Here is a 22,105-nt window from a genome sequence, read left to right as displayed (position 1 = left end):
ATATGCGGTGTATACTGTGCCAAGTCGGCTCACTCACCTGCGTCCCGAGGTAGACACAGGAACACTTTTATGTTAAAGTCTCTGGGTGATTTATTGCTTCATAAGCTATAAAGCCAAAACAGTAACAAAATACAGCCTTTCTGGCACAAATGAAAATAAATAGTCCATACAAAGTCCTTCCCAGTATGGCACTCGCCTTCTGGGACAACCACGCACGTCAGCTCTCACCGGAGCTTCAGCTTGGAGGCTTCCTTCCTGCAAACAGAAGAGACAGAAAAAAAACAGTGGCTGGACATTTAACTCCCTCCAACCATACCCTTAAGGTGGAGATATGGTGAGTAGGCATCCCGCCCAACTCTGACCTACCCACCATGAAAGCCAGACCCTGGTAACAACTAGTTTACTCTCAGCACATACAGTGCCTTGCGAAAGTATTCAGCCCCCTGGAACTTTTTAACCTTTTCCCACATATCATGCTTTAAACATAAAGATACCAAATGTAAATTTTTGGTGAAAAATCAACAACAAGTGGAACACAATTGTGAATTTGAATGACATTTATTGGTTATTAAAAAAATTTGTGGAAATTCAAAAACTGAAAAGTGGGGCGTGCAGTATTATTCGGCCCCTTTACTTTCAGTGCAGCAAACTCACTCCAGAAGTTCATTATGGATCTATGAATGATCCAATGTTGTCCTAAATGCTTAATGATGATAAATATAATCCACCTGTGTGTAATCAAGTCTCCGTATAAATGCACCTGCTCTGTGATAGTCTCAGGGGTCTGTTTGAAGCACAGAGAGCATCCTGAAGACCAAGGAACACAACAGGCAGGTCCGTGATACTGTTGTGGAGAAGTTTATAGCCGGATTTGGATACAAAATGATTTACAAAACTTTAAACATCCCAAGGAGCACTGTGCAAGCGATCATATTGAAATGGAAGGAGTATCATACCACTGCAAATCTACCAAGACCCGGCCGTCCCTCTAAACTTTCATCTCAAACAAGGAGAAGACTGATCAGAGATGCAGCCAAGGGGCCCATGATCACTCTGGATGAACTGCAGAGATGTACAGCTGAGGTGGGACAGTCTGTCCATAGAACAACTGTTACGGAACTGCAATACAGGGCTAGGGTAGAAGGGGAAAAACTGACCCTGCGCTATGACTAGGCTGATACCCTATGATGGAGTGGGTGACCCATTCCTTGCTAATAGACCCAACGACGATCCTAGGTTAATCTTAAGCGAAGACCTATAGATAGGGGGAAGGGTGTTGTGAATTCTGCTTTTGGGTTCCCTCCGGTGGTAGTAGGTGGTAATGCAGTGGTTCCTGGGTTGCAGTCCTGGTCAGGTGTGTCTGCTGATTGCAGTTCTGACTGGGGTATTTAGGTGTGCAGGATTCATTAGTCCTTGCCAGTTGTCAATTGTTGTGTGGAGGTGTTGGACCTCTGCCTGGTTCCTCCTGCCTTTCTGCCAAATCAGCAAAGATAAGTGTCTGGTTTTGTTTCTGTGGCACACATGCTGTGTGCTTCATAATTCAGTGCTATTCTTTTGTGTTTTTTTGACCAGCTTAGATTGTGTCAGTATTTTCTCAGTCTTGTTGGATTCTCTGGGGTTGCAGATATTCTTTCCACGTCTTTAGTTAGGTTGTGGAATTTTTTGTATTATCTGCGGTGGATATTTTTGGAAGGGTTTTATTACTGACCGCCTAGTATTCTGTCCTATCCTTTCCTATTTAGCTAGAGTGGCCTCTTTTGCTAAATCCTGTTTCCTACCTGCGTGTGTCTTTTCTTCTCCTACTCACAGTCATTATTTGTGGGGGGCTACCTATCCTTTGGGGTTCTGCTCTGAGGCAAGGGAGTATTCCTATTTCCATCTATAGGGGTATTTAGTCCTCTGGCTGTGTCGAGGTGTCTAGGGTTTGTTATGCACACCCCACGGCTACTTCTAGTTGCGGTGTTAGTTCAGGATTTGCGGTCAGTACAGTTTCCACCTACTCCAGAGAAAGTTTCATGCGGTTCCAAGGTCACCAGATCACAACAGTACAACTGGCCAATAATGAGTTAAATGCATCTCAGAAGAAGGGAAGAAAGGTGTTGAGCAATTTTTTTTTCTGCAGTCTGCTTTGTCTTTTCTTCCCTCTTTATCTATGGGTGGCTGAGGAGTCTTGTGCTAGCATGGATGTTCAGGAATTAGCTTCTCGTGTAGACCAGCTTGCTGCTAGGGTACAGGGTATTTCTGATTATATTGTTCAGACTCCTGTTTTAGAGCCGAAGATTCCTACTCCTGATTTGTTTTTTGGTGACAGGTCCAAATTTTTGAGTTTTAAAAACAATTGTGAACTGTTTTTTGCTCTGAGACCTCGATCCTCTGGTGATTCCATTCAGCAGGTTAAAATCGTCATCTCCCTGCTGCGTGGCGATCCACAGGATTGGGCATTTTCCCTGGAATCTGGGAATCCGGCCTTGCTTAATGTAGACTCCTTTTTTCAGGCTTTAGGATTATTATATGATGAACCGAATTCTGTGGATCAAGCGGAGAAGACCTTGTTGGCCCTGTCTCAGGGTCACAGAGGCGGCAGAATTGTATTGTCAGAAATTTAGAAAATGGTCTGTGCTGACTAAATGGAATGATGATGCTTTGGCGGCAATTTTCAGAAAGGGTCTTTCTGAATCCGTTAAAGATTTTATGGTGGGGTTTCCCACGCCTTCCGGTCTGAGTGATTCTATGTCTCTGGCAATTCAGATTGATCGGCGCTTGCGGGAGCGTTGAACTGTACGTGCTGTGGTGTCGTCCTTAGAGCAAAGTCCTGAGCCAATGCAGTGTGATAGGATTTTGTCTAGAACGGAACGACAAGGATTCAGACGTCAGAATAGGTTGTGTTATTATTGTGGCGACGCTTCTCATGTCATTTCAGTCTGCCCTAAGCAGACAAAAAGGATCGCTAGTTCATTTACCATCAGTACTGTACAACCTAAATTTCTGTTATCGGTGTCCTTGATCTGCTCATTGTTATCATTTTCTGTCATGGCCTTTGTGGATTCAGGCGCCGCCTTGAACTTAATGGATTTTGAGTTTGCCAGGCGTTGTGGTTTTCCCTTGCAGCCTTTGCAGAACCCTATTCCTTTAACCCCTTCCCGACCCATGACGCCTATGCGGCGTCATGGAATGATCGCATCCCTGCAGATCGGGTGAAAGGGTTAATTCCTATTTTACCCGATCTGCAGGGAGAGGGGGAGTTGTACTTCAGCCTAGGGGGGGTGGCTTTGCCCCCACGTGGCTACGATCGCTCTGATTGGCTGTTGAAAGTTCAACAGCCAATCAGAGCAATTTGCAATATTTCACCTATGAAAATGGTGAAATATTGCAATCCAGCCATGGCCGATGCTGCAATAGCATCTGCCATGGCTGGAAATCATGTACTGGCCCCCCCCACCGCCCCCGATCTCCTCCCCAGTCGTCCGTTCTGTCAGGTACCCCCCTCCGTCCCCCTGTTCGCTCCCCCGTGCTCCTGTCCGCTCCCCCGTGCTCCTGTCCGCTCCCCCCGTCCTCCGATCCCCCCCCCTGTGCTCCGATCCACCCCCCCACCACCCCCTCATACTTACCGAGCCTCCCGGTGTCCGGCCGTGTCCTCGCTGGGCACCGCCATCTTGGAAAATGGCGGGCGCATGCTCAGTACGCCCGCCGAATCTGCAGGCTGGCAGATTCGTTACAGGTACATTTTGATCGCTGTGGTAGGTTCTACCACAGCGATCAAAATAAAAAAATAATAAATAAACCCCCCCCTTTATCACCCCCATAGGTAGGGACAATAATAAAATAAAGAAAATATTTTTTTTTCTTTTACCACTAGGGTTAGGGTTAGAACTAGGGTTAGAACTAGGGGTAGGGTTAGGGGTAGGGTTAGGGTTACGGGTAGGGTTAGGGTTAGGGGTAGATCGCAGCGGATCCGCAGCGGATCGGCCGCGGATCCGCAGCGGATCGGCCGCGGATCGCAGCGGATCCGCAGCGGATCGGCCGCGGATCCGCAGCGGATTGGCCGCTGATCCGCAGTGGATCCGCAGCGGATTGGCCGCGGATCTGCAGCGGATTGGCCGCTGATCCGCAGTGGATCCGCAGCGGATCGGCCGCGGATCTGCAGCGGATCGGCCGCGGATCCGCAGCGGATCCGCAGCGGATCCGCAGCGGATCCGCAGCAGATTGGCCGCGGATCTGCAGCGGATTGGCAGCGGATCGGCCGCGGATCCGCAGCGGATTGGCAGCGGATCGGCCGCGGATCCGCAGCGGATTGGCAGCGGATCGGCCGCGGATCCGCAGCGGATCCGCAGCAGATTGGCCGCGGATCTGCAGCGGATTGGCCGCGGATCGGCAGCGGATTGGCCGCGGATCTGCAGCGGATTGGCCGCTGCGAATTCGAAGCAGTTTTCCATCAGGTTTACAGTACCATGTACACCTAAGGAAAACCAAATCTGCTGTGCCCATGGTGCGGAAAATTCCGTGCAGAAACGCTGCATTGTATTTTCCACAGCATGTCAATTCTTTGTGCGGATTCCGCAGCGGTTTACACCTGTTCCTCAATAGGAATCCGCAGGTGAAATCCGCACAAAAAAACACTGGAAATCTGCTGTAAATCCGCAGTGCAAACGCAGTGCAAACACCTGCAGATTTTTCAAAAATCGTGCGGAAAAATCTCACACGAATCCGCAACGTGGGCACATACCCTTAGGGTTAGGGTTGGAATTAGGGCTAGGGTTGGAAATAGGGTTAAGAATAGGCTTGTGGTTAGGGTTACGGATAGGGTTAGGGGTGTGTTGGGGTTACAGTTGTGGTTAGGGTTGGGATTAGGGTTACGGTTGGGATTAGGGTTAGGATTAGGGTTGGAATTAGGGTTACGGTTGTGTTGCGGTTAGGGTTGTGGTTAGGGGTGTGTTGGGGTTAGGGTTGTGATTAGGGTTATGGCTACAGTTGGGATTAGGATTAGGGGTGTGTTGGGGTTAGTGTTGAAGTTAGAATTGAGGGGTTTCCACTGTTTTAGGCACATCAGGGGTCTCCAAACGCAACATGGCGCCACCATTGATTCCAGCCAATCTTGCGTTCAAAAAGTCAAATGGTGCTCCCGCCCTTCCAAGCCCCGACGTGCGCCCAAACAGTGGTTTACCCCCACATTTGGGGTACCAGCGTACTCAGGACAAACTGGGCAACAATTATTGGGGTCCAATTTCTCCTGTTACCCTTGCAAAAATAAAAAATTACTTGCTAAAACATAATTTTTGAGGAAAGAACAATTATTTTTTATTTTCACGGCTCTGCGTTATAAACTTCTGTGAAGCACTTGGGGGTTGAAAGTGCTCACCACACATCTAGATAAGTTCCTTCGGGGGTCTAGTTTCCAAAATGGGGTCACTTGTGGGGTGTTTCTACTGTTTAGGCACATCAGGGGCTCTGCAAATGCAATGTGACGCCCGCAGACCATTCCATCAAAGTCTGCATTTCAAATGTCACTACTTCCCTTCCGAGCCCTGACGTGTGCCCAAACAGTGGTTTACCCCCACATATGGGGTATCAGCGTACTCACAACAAACTGGGCAACAAATATTGGGGTCCAAATTCTCCTGTTACCCTTGTGAAAATAAAAAATTGCTTGCTAAAACATCTTTTTTGAGGAAAGAAAAATGATTTTTTATTTTCACGGCTCTGCGTTGTAAACTTCTGTGAAGCACTTGGGGGTTGAACGTGCTCACCACACATCTAGATAAGTTCCTTGGGGGGGTCTAGTTTCCAAAATGGGGTCACTTGTGGGGGGTTTCTACTGTTTAGGCATATCAGGGGCTCTGCAAACGTAACATGATGCCCGCAGACCATTCCATCAAAGTCTGCATTCCAAAACGTCACTACTTCCCTTCCGAGCCCCGGCATGTACCCAAACAGTGGTTTACCCCCACATATGGGGTATCAGCGTACTCAGGAGAAACTGTACAACAACTTTTGGGGTCCAATTTCTCCTGTTACTCTTGCAAAAATAAAAAATTCTGGGCTAAAAAAATATTTTTGAGGAAAGGAAACACATTTATTATTTTCACGGCTCTGCGTTATAAACTTCTGTGAAGCACTTGGGGGTTCAAAGTGCTCACCACACATCTAGATAAGTTCCCTTGGGGGTCTAGTTTCCAAAATGGAGTCACTTGTGGGGAGTTCCTACTGTTTAGGCACATCAGGGGCTCTGCAAACGCAACCTGATGCCCGCAGAGCATTCCATCAAAGTCTGCATTTCAAAATGTCACTACTTCCCTTCCGAACCCCGACGTGTGCCAAAACAGTGGTTTACCCCCACATATGGGGTATCAGCGTACTCAGGAGAAACTGGAAAACAACTTTTGGGGTCCAATTTCTCCTATTACCCTTGGGAAAATAAAAAATTGTGGGCTAAAAAATCATTTTTGAGAAAAGAAAAATTATTTTTTATTTTCATGGCTCTGCGTTATAAACTTCTGTGAAGCACTTGGGGGTTCAAAGTGCTCACCACACATCTAGATTAGTTCCTTGGGAGGTCTAGTTTCCAAAATGGGGCCACTTGTGCGGGAGCTCCAATGTTTAGGCACACAGGGGCTCTCCAAACGCGACATGGTGTCCGCTAATGATTGGAGCTAATTTTCCATTCAAAAAGCCAAATGGCGTGCCTTCCCTTCCGAGCCCTGCCGTGCGCCCAAACAGTGGTTTACCCCCACATATGGGGTATCATTGTACTCAGGACAAACTGGACAACAACATTTGGGGTCCAATTTCTCCTATTACCCTTGGGAAAATAAAAAATTCTGGGCTAAAAATCATTTTTGAGGAAAGAAAAATTATTTTTTTATTTTCACGGCTCTGCGTTATAAACTTCTGTGAAGGACCTGGGGGTTATAAGTGCTCACTATGCATCTAGATAAGTTCCTTGGGGGGTCTAGTTTCCAAAATGGGGTCACTTGTAGGGGAGCTCCAATGTTTAGGCACACAGGGGCTCTCCAAACGCGACATGGTGTCCGCTAACGATTGGAGCTAATTTTCCATTCAAAAAGTCAAATGGCACGCCTCCCCTTCCGAGCCTTGCCGTGCACCCAAACAGTGGTTTACCCCCACATATGAGGTATCGGCATACTCAGGAGAAATTGCCCAACAAATTTTAGGATCCATTTTATCCTGTTGCCCATGTGAAAATGAAAGAATTGAGGCTAAAAGAAATTTTGTGTGAAAAAAAAGTACTTTTTCATTTTTGCGGATCAATTTGTGAAGCACCTGGGGGTTTAAAGTGCTCACTATGCCTCTAGATGAGTTCCTTGGGGGGTCTACTTTCCAAAATGGGGTCACTTGTGGAGGAGCTCCAAGTTTTAGGCACACAGGGGCTTTCCAAACGCGACATGGTGTCCGCTAACGATGGAGATAATTTTTAATTCAAAAAGTCAAATGGCGCTCCTTCCCTTCCGAGCCTTACCATGTGCCCAAACAGTGGTTTACCCCCACATGTGAGGTATTGGTGTACTCAGAAGAAATTGCCCAACAAAATTTAGGATCCATTTTATCCTGTTGCCCATGTGAAAATGAAAAAATTGAGGCTAAAATAATTTTTTCGTGAAAAAAAAGTACTTTTTCATTTTTACGGATCAATTTGTGAAGCACCTGGGGGTTTAAAGTGCTCACTATGCTTCTAGATAAGTTCCTTGGGGGGTCTAGTTTCCAAAATGGGGTCACTTGTGGGGGAGCTCCAATGTTTAGGCACACGGGGGCTCTCCAAACGCGACATGGTGTCCGCTAAAGATTGGAGCCAATTTTTCATTGAAAAAGTCAAATGGCGCTCCTTCCCTTCCGAGCCCTGCCGTGCGCCCAAACAGTGGTTTACCCCCACATATGAGGTATCAGCGTACTCAGGACAAATTGGACAACAACGTCCGTGGTCCAGTTTCTCCTTTTACCCTTGGGAAAATAAAAATTTTTTCGCTAAAATATCATTTTTGTGACTAAAAAGTTAAATGTTCATTTTTTACTTCCATGTTGCTTCTGCTGCTGTGAAACACCTGAAGGGTTAATAAACTTCTTGAATGTGGTTTTGAGCACCTTGAGGGGTGCAGTTTTTAGAATGGTGTCACTTTTGGGTATTTTGAGCCATATAGAACCCTCAAACTGACTTCAAATGTGAGGTGATCCCTAAAAAAAATGGTTTTGTAAATTTTGTTGTAAAAATGAGAAATCACTGGTCAAATTTTAACCCTTATAACTTCCTAGCAAAAAAAAAATTTGTTTCCAAAATTGTGCTGATGTAAAGTAGACATGTGGGAAATGTTATTTATTAACTATTTTGTGTCACGTAACTCTCTGGTTTAACAGAATAAAAATTCAAAATGTGAAAATTGCGAAATTTTCAAAATTTTTGCCAAATTTCCATTTTTTTCACAAATAAACTCAGAAATTATCGACCTAAATTTACCACTAACATGAAGCCCAATATGTCACGAAAAAACAATCTCAGAATCGCTAGGATCCGTTGAAGCGTTCCTGAGTTATTACCTCATAAAGGGACACTGGTCAGAATTGCAAAAAACGGCAAGGTCATGAAGGGGTTAAGGGGGATTGATGCTACACCTTTGGCTAAAAATAAGCCCCAGTTTTGGACACAGGTGACCATGCACATGGCGCCAGCCCATCAGGAAGATTGTCGATTTCTGGTGTTGCATAATTTGCATGATGTTATCGTGCTGGGTTTTCCGTGGTTGCAGGTACATAATCCTGTGTTGGATTGGAAGTCTATGTCTGTGACTAGTTGGGGTTGTCAGGGGGTTCATAATGATGTTCCTTTGATGTCAATCTCCTCTTCTTCCTCTTCTGAAATTCCAGAGTTTTTGTCGGATTTTCAGGATGTATTTGATGAGCCCAAGTCCAGTTCCCTTCCACCGCACAGGGACTGTGAGTGTGCGATTGACTTGATTCCAGGCAGTAAGTTTCCTAAGGGCCGACTTTTCAACCTGTCTGTGCCTGAACATACCGCCGTGCGGAGTTATGTTAAGGAGTCTTTGGAGAAAGGGCATATTCGGCCATCTTCTTCACCGTTGGGAGCAGGTTTTTTGTTGTTGCTAAGAAGGATAGCTCCTTGAGACCTTGTATTGATTATCGCCTCTTGAATAAGATCACGGTCAAGTTTCAATACCCTTTACCTTTGCTTTCCGATTTGTTTGCTAGGATTAAGGGGGCTAGTTGGTTTACAAAGATTGACCTTCGGGGGGCATATAATCTTGTTCGTATTAAGCAGGGTGATGAATGGAAAACTGCGTTTAATACGCCCGAAGGCCATTTTGAATACCTTGTGATGCCATTCGGGCTCACTAATGCTCCATCTGTTTTTCAATCCTTCATGCATGATATCTTCCGGACTTTTATTGATAAATTCTTGATTGTATATTTGGATGATATTTTGATTTTTTTCCGATGATTGGGAGTCTCATGTGGAACAGGTCAGGATGGTATTTCACATCCTTCATGACAATGCTTTGTTTGTGAAGGGGTCTAAGTGTCTCTTTGGGGTGCAGAAGGTTTCTTTTTTGGGCTTTATTTTTTCTCCCTCATCTATGGAGATGGATCCGGTTAAGGTTCAGGCCATTTATGATTGGATTCAACCCACATATGTGAAGAGCCATCAGAAATTTTTGGGTTTTGCAAATTTTTAGCGCCGTTTCATTGCTAACTTCTCCAGCGTGGTTAAACCCTTGACCGATTTGACGAAGAAAGGCGCTGATGTGGCTAATTGGTCCTCTGCGGCTGTCTCTGCCTTTCAAGAGCTTAAACGCCGATTTACTTCTGCTCCGGTGTTGCGCCAACCGGATGTTTCTCTTCTGTTTCAGGTTGAGATTGACGCTTCTGAGATTGGGGCAGGGGCCGTTTTGTCTCAGAGGGATTCTGTTGGTTCCTTGATGAAACCGTGTGCCTTCTTCTCCCGCAAGTTTTCGCCTGCTGAACGCAATTATGATGTCGGCATTCGGGAGTTGTTGGCTATGAAGTGGGCGTTTGAGGAGTGGCGACATTGGCTTGAGGGAGCTAAGCACCGTATTGTGGTCCTGACCGATCATAAGAATCTGATTTACCTCGAGTCTGCCAAACGGCTGAGTCCTAGACAGGCTCGATGGTCCTTGTTTTTTTCCCGTTTTGATTTCGTGGTTTCGTATCTTCCGGGTTCTAAGAATATTAAGGCTGATGCCCTTTCTAGGAGTTTTTTGCCTGATTCTCCTGAGGTCCTTGAACCGGTCGGTATTCTGAAAGATGGGGTGGTCCTTTCTGCCATTTCCCCTGATTTACGGCGGGTTCTTCAGGAATTTCAGGCTGATAGACCTGACCGCTGTCCTGTGGGGAAATTGTTTGTTCCTGACAGATGGACTAGTAGAGTGATTTCTGAGGTTCACTGTTCTGTGTTGACTGGTCATCCTGGTATTTTTGGTACTAGAGATTTGGTTCGTAGGTCCTTTTGGTGGCCTTCTTTGTCACGTGATGTGCGTTCTTTTGTGCAGTCCTGTGGGACTTGTGCGCGGGCCAAGCCTTGTTGTTCCCGTGCTAGTGGGTTACTTTTGCCATTGCCGGTCCCTGAGAGGCCCTGGACGCATATTTCTATGGATTTTATTTCTGATCTTCCGGTTTCCCAGAGGATGTCGGTTATCTGGGTTGTTTGTGACCGGTTTTCTAAGATGGTTCATTTGGTGCCTTTGCCTAAATTGCCTTCCTCTTCAGAGTTGGTTCCGTTGTTTTTTCAGCATGTGGTTCGTTTGCATGGTATTCCGGAGAATATTGTGTCCGACAGAGGTTCCCAGTTTGTTTCTAGGTTTTGGCGGGCCTTTTGTGCTAGGCTGGGCATTGATTTGTCTTTTTCCTCTGCATTTCATCCTCAGACAAATGGCCAGACCGAGCGAACTAATCAGACTTTGGAGACTTATTTGAGATGCTTTGTGTCTGCTGATCAGGATGATTGGGTGGCCTTTTTGCCATTGGCCGAGTTCGCCCTTAATAATCGGGCTAGTTCGGCTACTTTGGTTTCGCCTTTTTTTTGTAATTTTGGTTTTCATCCTCGTTTTTCTTCTGGGCAGGTTGAGCCTTCTGACTGTCCTGGTGTGGATTCTGTGGTTGACAGGTTGCAGCAGATTTGGGCTCATGTGGTGGACAATTTGGTGTTGTCTCAGGAGGAGGCTCAACGTTTTGCTAACCGTCATCGGTGTGTTGGTTCCCGGCTTCGGGTTGGGGATCTGGTTTGGTTGTCTTCCCGTCATGTTCCTATGAAGGTTTCTTCCCCTAAGTTTAAGCCTCGGTTTATTGGTCCTTATAGGATTTCTGGGATTATTAATCCGGTGTCTTTTCGATTGGCGCTTCCGGCCTCTTTTGCTATCCATAATGTCTTCCATAGATCTTTATTGCGGAAATATGTGGTGCCTGTTGTTCCCTCTGTTGATCCTCCGGCCCCTGTGTTGGTTGATGGGGAGTTGGAGTATGTGGTTGAGAAGATTTTGGATTCTCGTTTTTCGAGGCGGAGGCTTCAGTACCTTGTCAAATGGAAGGGTTATGGCCAGGAGGATAATTCTTGGGTTTTTGCTTCTGATGTCCATGCTGCTGATTTGGTCCGTGCCTTTCATCTGGCTCGTCCTGATCAGCCTGGGGGCGCTGGTGAGGGTTCGGTGACCCCTCCTCAAGGGGGGGGTACTGTTGTGAATTCTGCTTTTGGGTTCCCTCCGGTGGTAGTAGGTGGTAATGCAGTGGTCCCTGGGTTGCAGTCCTGGTCAGGTGTGTCTGCTGATTGCAGTTCTGACTGGGGTATTTAGGTGTGCAGGATTCACTAGTCCTTGCCAGTTGTCAATTGTTGTGTGGAGGTGTTGGACCTCTGCCTGGTTCCTCCTGCCTTTCTGCCAAATCAGCAAAGATAAGTGTCTGGTTTTGTTTCTGTGGCACACATGCTGTGTGCTTCATAATTCAGTGCTATTCTTTTGTGTTTTTTTGTCCAGCTTAGATTGTGTCAGTATTTTCTCAGTCTTGTTGGATTCTCTGGGGTTGCAGATATTCTTTCCACGTCTTTAGTTAGATTGTGGAATTTTTTGTATTATCTGCGGTGGATATTTTTGGAAGGGTTTTATTACTGACCGCCTAGTATTCTGTCCTATCCTTTCCTATTTAGCTAGAGTGGCCTCTTTTGCTAAATCCTGTTTCCTACCTGCGTGTGTCTTTTCTTCACCTACTCACAGTCATTATTTGTGGGGGGCTGCCTATCCTTTGGGGTTCTGCTCTGAGGCAAGGTAGTATTCCTATTTCCATCTATAGGGGTATTTAGTCCTCCGGCTGTGTCGAGGTGTCTAGGGTTTGTTAGGTACACCCCACGGCTACTTCTAGTTGCGGTGTTAGTTCAGGATTTGCGGTCAGTACAGTTTCCACCTACTCCAGAGAAAGTTTCATGCGGCTCCAAGGTCACCGGATCACAACAGAAGGGGTTCCCTAAAAGATCTAAGGACTGGGTACAAAAACGGGTCACCTCCTAATAGAAAACACAGAGAAGGCTGCAGATACCAACTGAAAACAGAAACTAAGACTAGCAGAACCAGTTGTCCCAGTACTGCACAAATAATACACACAGAAAACAAACCAAAGCACCAAGCCAGAACTAAAGCTGATTAACACTGATGTCTAGCAAGGACTTGGAGGCAGGTGCTGCTTAATAAAGAGTGATACAATCACCTGACCCAAGACATTCCCAGCACCAGAGGGAAAAGACCAGCAGCCAGAACACCACAAGAAAATGGCGGATAGTCACAAACTAAACAGATTCTAACAACAACAATCAGTCATACACTGCACAAATCTGGCCTTTATGGAAGAGTGGCCAGAAGAAAGCCATTTCTCAAAGATATCCATAAAAAGTGTCGCTTAAAGTTTGCAACAAGCCACCTGGGAGATACACCAAACTTGTGGAAGAAGGTGCTCTGGTTAGATGAAACCAAAATCGAACTTTTTGGCAACAATGCCAAACGATATGTTTGGTGTAAAGGCAACACAGCTCATCACCCTGAACACACCATCCCCACTGTCAAACAAGGTGGTGGCAGCATCATGGTTTGGGCATGATTTTCTTCAGCAGGGACAGGGAAGATGGTTAAAATTGATGTGAAGATGGATGGAGCCAAATACAGGACCATTCTTGAAGAAAACCTGTTGGAGTCTGCAAAAGACCTGAGACTGGGACAGAAATTTGTCTTCCAACAAGACAATGATCCTAAACATAAAGCAAAATCTACAATGGAATGGTTCACAAATAAACGTATCCAGGAGTTAGAATGGCCAAGTCAAAGTCCAGACCTCAATCCAATTGAGAATCTGTGGAAAGAGCTGAAAACTGCTGTTCACAAACGATCTCCATCAAACCTCACTGAGCTTGAGCTGTTTGCCAAGGAAGAATGGGCAAGAATTTCAGTCTCTCGATGTACAAAACTGATAGAGACATACCCCAAGCGACTTGCAGCTGTAATCGAAGCAAAAGGTGGCGCAACCAAAGTATTAAGTTAAAGGGGCTGAATAATATTGCACGCCCCACTTTTCAGTTTTTGAATTTCCACAAAAATTTAAAATAACCAATAAATTTAGTTCAACTTCACAATTGTGTTCCACTTGTTGATTTTTCACCAAAAATTTACATTTGGTATCTTTATGTTTGAACCATGATATGTGGGAAAAGGTTGAAAAGTTCCAGGGAGCCAAATACTTTTGCAAGGCACTGTATATAACTTTATAAGTAGATACCTACAACGTTGTACTTATCATGCATGGCAGAAAGTATGTAGAATGCCATTTAAGAGACATTAAGCAAAGCATATTGATTAGAGATGAGCAGATAGATCCAAGGATCGAGTTCAAGTCCAGTTCTATGAAATTCGCAGTTTTAGGCCATGTTCACACATAGCGGTTTTTACCGCGGATCCGCGGCGATTTTGATGCTGCGGGTCCGCAGCAGTTTCCATTGCATTTACATTAACATGTAAACCCTATGGAAACCGCAAACCGCTGTGCACATGCTGCGGGAAAAACCGCGCAGAAACGCAGCTGTTTAAAACCCACAGCATGTCACTTCTTTGTGCAGAATCGCTGCGATTCTGCACCCATAGAAATGCATTGAACCGCTTACTTCCCACATGGGGCTGTGCCCACTTTGCGGGAAGTAAGCGGATAATGCGCGGTTGCTACCCGGGGTGGAGGAGAGGAGACTCTCCTCCAGGCCCTGGGAAGCATGAATAGTGTAAAAAAAAAAAGAATTAAAATAAAAAATAATGATATACTCACCTCTCAGCGCTGCCCGCGGCCGTCCGGTCTTCGGTTTGCTGTGCGAGCAGGACCTGTGGTGACATCGCGGTCACATGACCGTGATGACGCCGCGGTCACATGACCGTGACGTCACGAAGGTCCTTCTCGGCACAGCAGCTTTGGAATCGGACCGCCGAGTGCAGCGCCGAGGAGATCGCGACGTCAGAGGGTGAGTATAACTAATTTTTATTATTTTTATCATTACTATTGATGCTGCATATTGCTGCATATGCAGCATCAATAGTACAGGAGTAATCCCGCAGCGGAAACCGCGGAACAAACCGCGATAAATCTGCAGGGATAACCGCAAATTTCAAAAGATCCTCTCATCTCTGATAGTGACATGCTGTTTCTATAGATTAAATATAGCCATGGAATATAGAGATGAGTAAAAGGATTTGAGCTGTCCTAATCTTTCATCCAGTCTGGACCTTCGTAGTAGTCTTCTTTTTGCACATGGCATCTTTAGCGGGCATCTTGTCATGCCTCCAGTCTTTACTAGGCTCTAGACAAGAGAAGCACCTGTCATCCTGGGTACCTCCAGTGTTTGATCAGTATACAATGAAATGATGTCATGGTAGTAAATGCCAGAAGCACCCTGGAGGCTGGGCTGAAGATGCCACCTGCAGATGTGAAGACTGGTCCAGCTGCCATGGAGGAACAGACTGAACACATGTAACAGTCATTGGTTTCCCTGCCCTCTCCATGCGGGGACACCGACATACTCACCGCACTGGCCGCCGCAGCATCTTTACACTCCTCACCCCCTTTCTCTTGTGCACGCCGCACTGACTTCTGGCAAGTACCCTCTTCCCTGCTCTTAAATGGGAAGCGCACAGCACCTGCAAAGATGCCCCCAGCCAATAGCTGTGAGGCATCTTCCATAAAAGGCACTCTACCCAATTGGGAGGTTAATGAGCAGCCTCTATAGTTACTTAGTGGTATTTTATGTTTGCAACTGTATGTTGCCAGGTCCACCATCCTTAGTGTAATATAGTTATTTTCCTATCCAATATCGTCCCTGTAGTCCTGTGTAGTTGTAAGGTGCCCATCAAGGTAGTTGTTGGAGAGCTGAGTCTCCTGCTCGCTCTGGCACCCTACAGACAAAATGTGTCCCGGTGTGCTGCTGTGTGTGGGGTGCATCACACTTACTTCATTGGCTCTAGGCTTTCCTCTTCTGGAACCTCGACAACAAGCAATACACGAGACACGGAATACATTAAAACAATCAAACTTTTATTTGACAATTGTCAGTCTTTATAAACAGGCATAAAGGATAAGGCCCAACGGGTTGTTGTCTTCCCCACAAGTAACGGACACAACTTCAACCCTGTTTCTCACTATGGGTAGAGCATTCCTCTTGCTAACTTCTCTAACACTAGGAATTCTTTTCCACCACTAGCAATGCACCCAAATTGCATCACCTCCCGCCTCTGAGAGTTTGAGTCCATCTTTTCCTGCAGCTCCACCTGCTTAGCGTGCCCAAAGGTCCCAACATCCATTTCGAGGCTCCCAGGCCAGGACGACAGACGAATTTGCACAGAAGTATTCTATGGCATTCCACTGCCCCGAGTAACACGCTCATGTTGTCCCTAGCAGCCTATTGCCTATGACCACTGATGGTACTTCACCACACTTTCTCTACAGAACACTACTTAGTATTCCTCACACTAACCAGAGATTCCCAAACCTCCTCCTCACAATCGGCTGGCCATAACTCTCGCACTGTCTCTGTGCCTGCTGTGTTGCTGGCAAACTTCACCTTTCACCTACATTCTACACAGTGTCATCTTGTGACCATGAGTTAGTACTGCAGCCTCCAAGGCAACTAATAATTGTTATCACAAGGAAACCTATCAGGAACAAAACATTATTCACATTCTATACCACAGCAGCATTGATGTCTTCAGGGGAAACATGGCAGTTGGTCCATCTCCTTATATAATTTATATGTGACCCTAAAGCCACTTCGACGGTACCTGAACCCTGCAGCCGCGTCGGCGGTACCTTAACTGTTTCCCAAGACCTATGTGTCTGAACGAGAACCTATCCACAAAGTCCATTTTGTCCGTACTTTCCATCAGTCTCCAAGTCTTTCCTGTTCGTGACTCAACTACCGTGTACCCACCCAGCGAACCCGACCCCTGGGATCGACAGCTGCGAGACCAGGGACTCCCTGGTAGCTACCTGCAACTCAAGCCTGACTCTATCATCAAGAGCTCCAGTGAACACCAGGTAGCCGCTTAGCTACACCACTCCTAAGCAAGCCTGGCCCTGTGGTAGAGTGGGTCCACGAACCACGTGTGCCACCGGGGAGTGTGACAACACTGGACCATGGCAACATTTTTGCACAACTCTAATAGAATGGGTTGGTATGCGCAGATAAAGTTATTATTTTTTGAACAAATGAATGCTAGTCTATCTCCACAGTAATGTGCATTGTCTCTATCTATCTATCTATCTATCTATCTATCTATCTATCTATCTATCTATCTATCTATCTGCGGTTAATGTACATGTAATGCAGACTTACTTGGTGAATGTACTTACCCATGCTATATTATTTAACACAGGAACAAGAGACAATGTGCAGTGCTTCTCCTGTGGTGGATGTTTAGGAAATTGGGAAGAAAATGATGATCCTTGGAAAGAACATGCAAAATGGTTTCCTGAGTATGCTCTCATATCACATATAATACTGATTCTGTTGCCCTATATTTTACTATATGTACCTTATGCTGTAATAGGCAAACTGGGGATTTTTTTTTCTCAAGTATTATATGGCTCTTTTTTCCATACCTGGTATAGACCTTACATTATATAATGATTATATATGTTTCTATGTATGAAATATTTTAAAGGGAATCTGTCAGAAGGTTTTTGCTATGTAAACTGAAGACAGCATGAGATAGCAGCTAAGATACTGAATTCAGTTATGTGTTACTTTTTGGGCTTTTTGCAGTTGTTTACTTACAATGAAGGTTTTCTCACTAGGAGATAATCAATGCTGAACTACAGCAGCTACAGGAGCCTTGTGGTGATGGGGTCAGCCTTCTCAGCTGTGCTACATACTACATCTAAAAACTCTGTGTCACAACTGCTGCACCCAGTAAACTAAGTGATACAATTACATCAATAGAATCAGGGTCAGGTTAAGCTGCTCTCAGATTCCAGCTGAGGAAGTGGCATGAAACGCACGTTGGGGTGAGGGACACAGGACAGGATGGTACAAGCTCCCATGTGATTCACATTCTGGTAAATATATACATACAATGGGCTGACGTTTCTCCTTGTAAACGCATATCTGTGATAGCAATTGAAGTGTTATGAGATATCAGCCTTTTTACTGGTCTTACTATTTCTAATGTATTAATGTGCATATGGATGTTAGAAATCTTGTCCTGTGTCCCTCTTATTTGAGGTGCCTTATTTTATTATGTCATTTAATACATTCTAATAAAATATTATATTTTAGTACTGAAAGTGTTTTTTACTCTGTATATCTAATCAGTGATACTGGGTTGAGATATTTTTTGATGATTATATAGAATAAACCTGGTGACGGATTCCTTTTACCACAATGAATATATTTAGTCTTCCATGTTTCTCGATTGTTGAATAAATATTGAAAAATTATAACAAATATATTTTTCTCAAGGTGTACGTTTCTCCAGAGGAACAAAACTAGTGATGAGCTTCAGCAATACATCAGAAGTTACTCTGGTTTCATGGAAATGATGGTAAACATGAAATGCATTTTAACATAAATCATTACAACAATCAGTCTACTGAGCCTACACTACATGTGAATTAAATATGGGAGGACGGTGTTTGCCATTACCATAAGCCATACACCGCCCAATCACAGTCTTAATATCGCATTCACAGTAATGCCTGGTTGGTTTTCTGACTTCATCTGCAGTCGACTATTTTAGGAGAATCATACAATGGCCAGTGTTCCATTGTTATTACATATACAAGCAATTCCTTCATGTGCTTTGTATGATCTTGGATTATAATGATGATGTCTAGTGGTTCCCCATTCTTAAATTTTTCAATATATAAGGCCTTTGTTCACTTGAATCTGGCATTATTTATTTCTTGTTCCTGTGCCTCTCGATTAGTGAGATACTGCCCAGTTTTTTAGCCAACTGGGTGAGGTCATCAAGAAGATTATTGTGGAGAAAAAAAATGATAACCTAACCACATCTACGTAACCAACAAGACTAGATTTGCATAAAGAGAATAGGGGGCCCTATCTCAGGAACAGAGAGGAACATGAAGAAAATATTAACAAGTCCAGGTTCAGGAGAACACCAAGTAAAATATATATATATTTTTGTTGATAGGTCCTCTCACATTCAATATTTGGTCAATATGTTACCTCCGTATTCGTAAGCCAAAACCAGGAGAGGAACAATCAGAGGAAAAGTATAATAGAAACATGTCACCACTTCTGTATTTATCACCCACTCCTGGTTTTGGCTTACAAAGTTAAATTAATAAAAAGGGGGAGGTAATCGTTTGTTGTGAATCCACCTGGAATATTCAACCTATAAATGTGATATACAACTACCGTATGAATGTATAAATGAAAAGTTTATTAATCAAATCATAAAAACATGGCGTAACAAGTATAAGGAAAAACATTCAGCAAGATAAAATCAACAGGGGGTCTGGCTGTATAAAGCATGAATACAAATGTTTAATAACCAATGATATATGGATATGAAATCCACAGAAAAAACTGCACAGGTGGAATGAGGAAGTAAATAATCATGTGCCAAATAGTGCAATAATTATCATTTATCCTGAGCCCGCTATGAAGTGGAACACATGTATGTCAAACACTCCCATCATGCGGAACATAAAATAGATTATAATTATAATGGGAAATGTATAAGCATAATAATAAAAATGTGAATGCAGTGAGAACTAAATAATGAGTTTAAATTGCAAAATAAGTCACACAAAAAATCACATGAATCAAATAATCTAAAGTGATAGGACAGGGAAGGAGGGTGGGGGGATTGGGTGAGAGAAACAAGGGGAAAAGGTAAAGATGAAATAGCCAAGCACACAATGCGTTAAATAATATCCCAATAGAAAGGAGAATAAAAGGGAAATGAATAAAGGAGGAACATATACTAAAACAAAAAAACAAACAAATACTTGTGTGCACGTGGCCTAAAGGCAACATTGAAAGGTGGAACACAATCATTGCTATCTGATAGATTACACATTAAAACATTGGCATGCTACCCATTTGGCTTTGATTTTACCAGTGGGATTGAAGCCCTCTTAGTTTACTATTTTTCCTGAGTCAAATTGGATTTTTTAAAATTAAAAGGGTTGTCCGGGTTTGGCACAAAAATCTGCAGTCAGAAGTCAGGACATCTAGAACAAGTCACTTTGTGGGAAAACGCTTTACGCCTGTAGGTCACAGTGGCCATTAAGATACTACCTTTCATGGATTTCAATTTACCTCGACTGCAAGTTCATGTCGTTTTTCTGAAAAGCAACAAAGAATATAGCCCCAGGACAAACAGTGCCATATACACTTCCAGTCCAAATCCTATTAATGTGGGTAGAGTCTCTTTGATGACGGCTCACTGATAAATGCAATTGCTTTATAACAGACACAAGAGTACACTCGCAGGAGATGAATGCTTGCCAGGTTACAAAGTGCAACTCTCTACAGACTTCTTTATACTGCTCAGGAATTATTCTGGGAATAGTGCAGTGAAGTAGCCAGATCCCAGGACAGATAGCCTGCTCTGTTCACTGTTCTTTTGACCTACAATGTCACCTGGCCAGTGGTTCATCTTCTGATGGCCACATAAGTTCTGGTAGTACTGCAGGTCCCTCTGGCTGAACACGGTCACTGCCACCCTCCGCTTTCCATTTCTTCCTCCTCCTTCACCTCTAGCCACTCACAGCACTGATGCCATGCACCTCTTCCTGCTGAGTAGACACCAGAAGACCCTGGAGGACATTTATTATTGCGTTTGTGCCATTATTTCTGAACAAATTCCAACATTTCATAGCCGTAAATACCTATGCCAAATGTATTGTTTTACATTGTTTTCTACACCAGTTTGTAGTACCCTTTCCAAAAAAGGGAGCAAGATCAGTCTTTTAGCATCAGGAATGACATATTTATGATTGCAGTTCTAGATCAAAGTTGCAAAAAATTCATAAATTCTATACAGAACATAGTCATCGTAAAGAGAACCTGACAGCTGATACTTGCACAAAAACGGTTAAATTGATAACCAGAGAGTATATACCCATTAAAAATGATTTTTTATTTAATATGACATATTTATAAACAGATTAGAAACGAACAAGCAAACTACTGGACTGTAAATATTTGGGGAAGGTAATTAGTGCAAATAGAGCATAGTAAAGTGCTAATCACATAATGTAAATCAACCAGGGCAATAGTACATGGCGTAAAACATCCACCACCGTTTAGCCAAATCGATTACAGCATGAGAGCATTACTTACATAAAATTTATACAGCTATAAAATCTATAGCTTATACAAGCATCCCCACCGCCCCAACGCACATTTCATCTCACTTGTATAAGCTAAATGTTATGTAAGTAATGCTCTCATGTTGTAATCTATTTGGCTAAATGGTGGTGGATTTTTTACCCCATGTACTATTGCCCTGGTTGATTTACATGATGTGATTAGCATTTTACTATCTATTTGCACTAACTAGCGTCCCCCAACATAAAGGGGTGATTTGAACTTTTTTTTTCACTTTTTAATGCATTTGTTAGTGCCCTCAGGGGACTTGAAGCTGCGATCATCTGATCACTTGTACTATACTATTTTCACGACACATAAGCACTGCAATGTGTCGTGAAAATCACAATCTCCTACAAAGACCAGTTTAAGGCTGGCTTTGACAGGAGGATCATAATGACAGGCACAAGCATTTTCAGCAGACCCCTGACTATCATGACAATCCATTGGCACCCTGTGATCACATCAAAGGTGCGCCAATACGAGCGTGGAGATTGAAAGCGTGATTTACATGCACATGAAAGCTGATTATCGTGCCTGCATCAAAGGCAGGGACATGACATATGACGTACATGTACGTTATATGTTATGAATGGGTTAAATATATGTTATGTATATATATTTATTATGGTAAAATCTTACCCCGACTAATTCACAAGGAGGACTACATAATAATTCTTAGAAAATATAGTAGTTCATTGGATTCTTTTCAGAAAGTAGTCATTGTAGAAAAATACAGAATATATGAAGTTACAGGAAAATAGTATATTTGTCCCTGGTGATTCCATTTGATTAAAGTGAGTATTTCATCCATCTTTCTTTGTATCCAGAATGGAAGGCTTGTGTCTCTCTATGAGAGAATCCAAGTACAGCAGAGGCAGCCCTTGTGTGGAAATCACGGCAATTTTATGTGTAACTTTTTTAACCAGTCACGGAAGGAGAAGATACGAGGATTCTCGCATCTGCTCATCCTACTACCTGCCCTTGTGACCCTATTTCCTCACATCTCCTTCAGTCACTCTCCCCAGCTGTCAAAACTCATCTAATTAAAATATTTAACTCTCTCTTCTGGTATTTTTCCCTCCTCCTTCAAATAAGTCAGTATACGCCCATTACTTTTAAAAAATTCCTTGATGAGAACTGCACTGCTAACTACAAACCTAGCCCTAATCTCCGCTTCATTTCTAAACTCAACATTTGGTACATTCCCATCTAATC

At 43.9% G+C, this 22,105-nt stretch overlaps 1 protein-coding gene across 1 annotated transcript in view; it reads left to right on the top strand.

The window, feature by feature from the left end:
• The window catches only part of LOC143793612 (baculoviral IAP repeat-containing protein 1-like), a 119,010-nt gene that overhangs the window by 34,101 nt on the left and 62,804 nt on the right, over nucleotides 1-22,105 (top strand). Inside the window, exon 3 of the mRNA XM_077280677.1 lies at nucleotides 16,923-17,089. Within this exon, the coding sequence (XP_077136792.1) occupies nucleotides 16,923-17,089 (167 nt within the window). The remainder of the gene's footprint in view (nucleotides 1-16,922; nucleotides 17,090-22,105) is intronic.

Source organism: Ranitomeya variabilis, chromosome 1 (genome assembly GCF_051348905.1).
Source record: "Ranitomeya variabilis isolate aRanVar5 chromosome 1, aRanVar5.hap1, whole genome shotgun sequence".
NCBI classification, from domain to species: domain Eukaryota; kingdom Metazoa; phylum Chordata; class Amphibia; order Anura; family Dendrobatidae; genus Ranitomeya; species Ranitomeya variabilis.
Note: the sequence above shows the minus strand (reverse complement) of the source record. Positions and strands in the feature narration are given on the sequence as shown.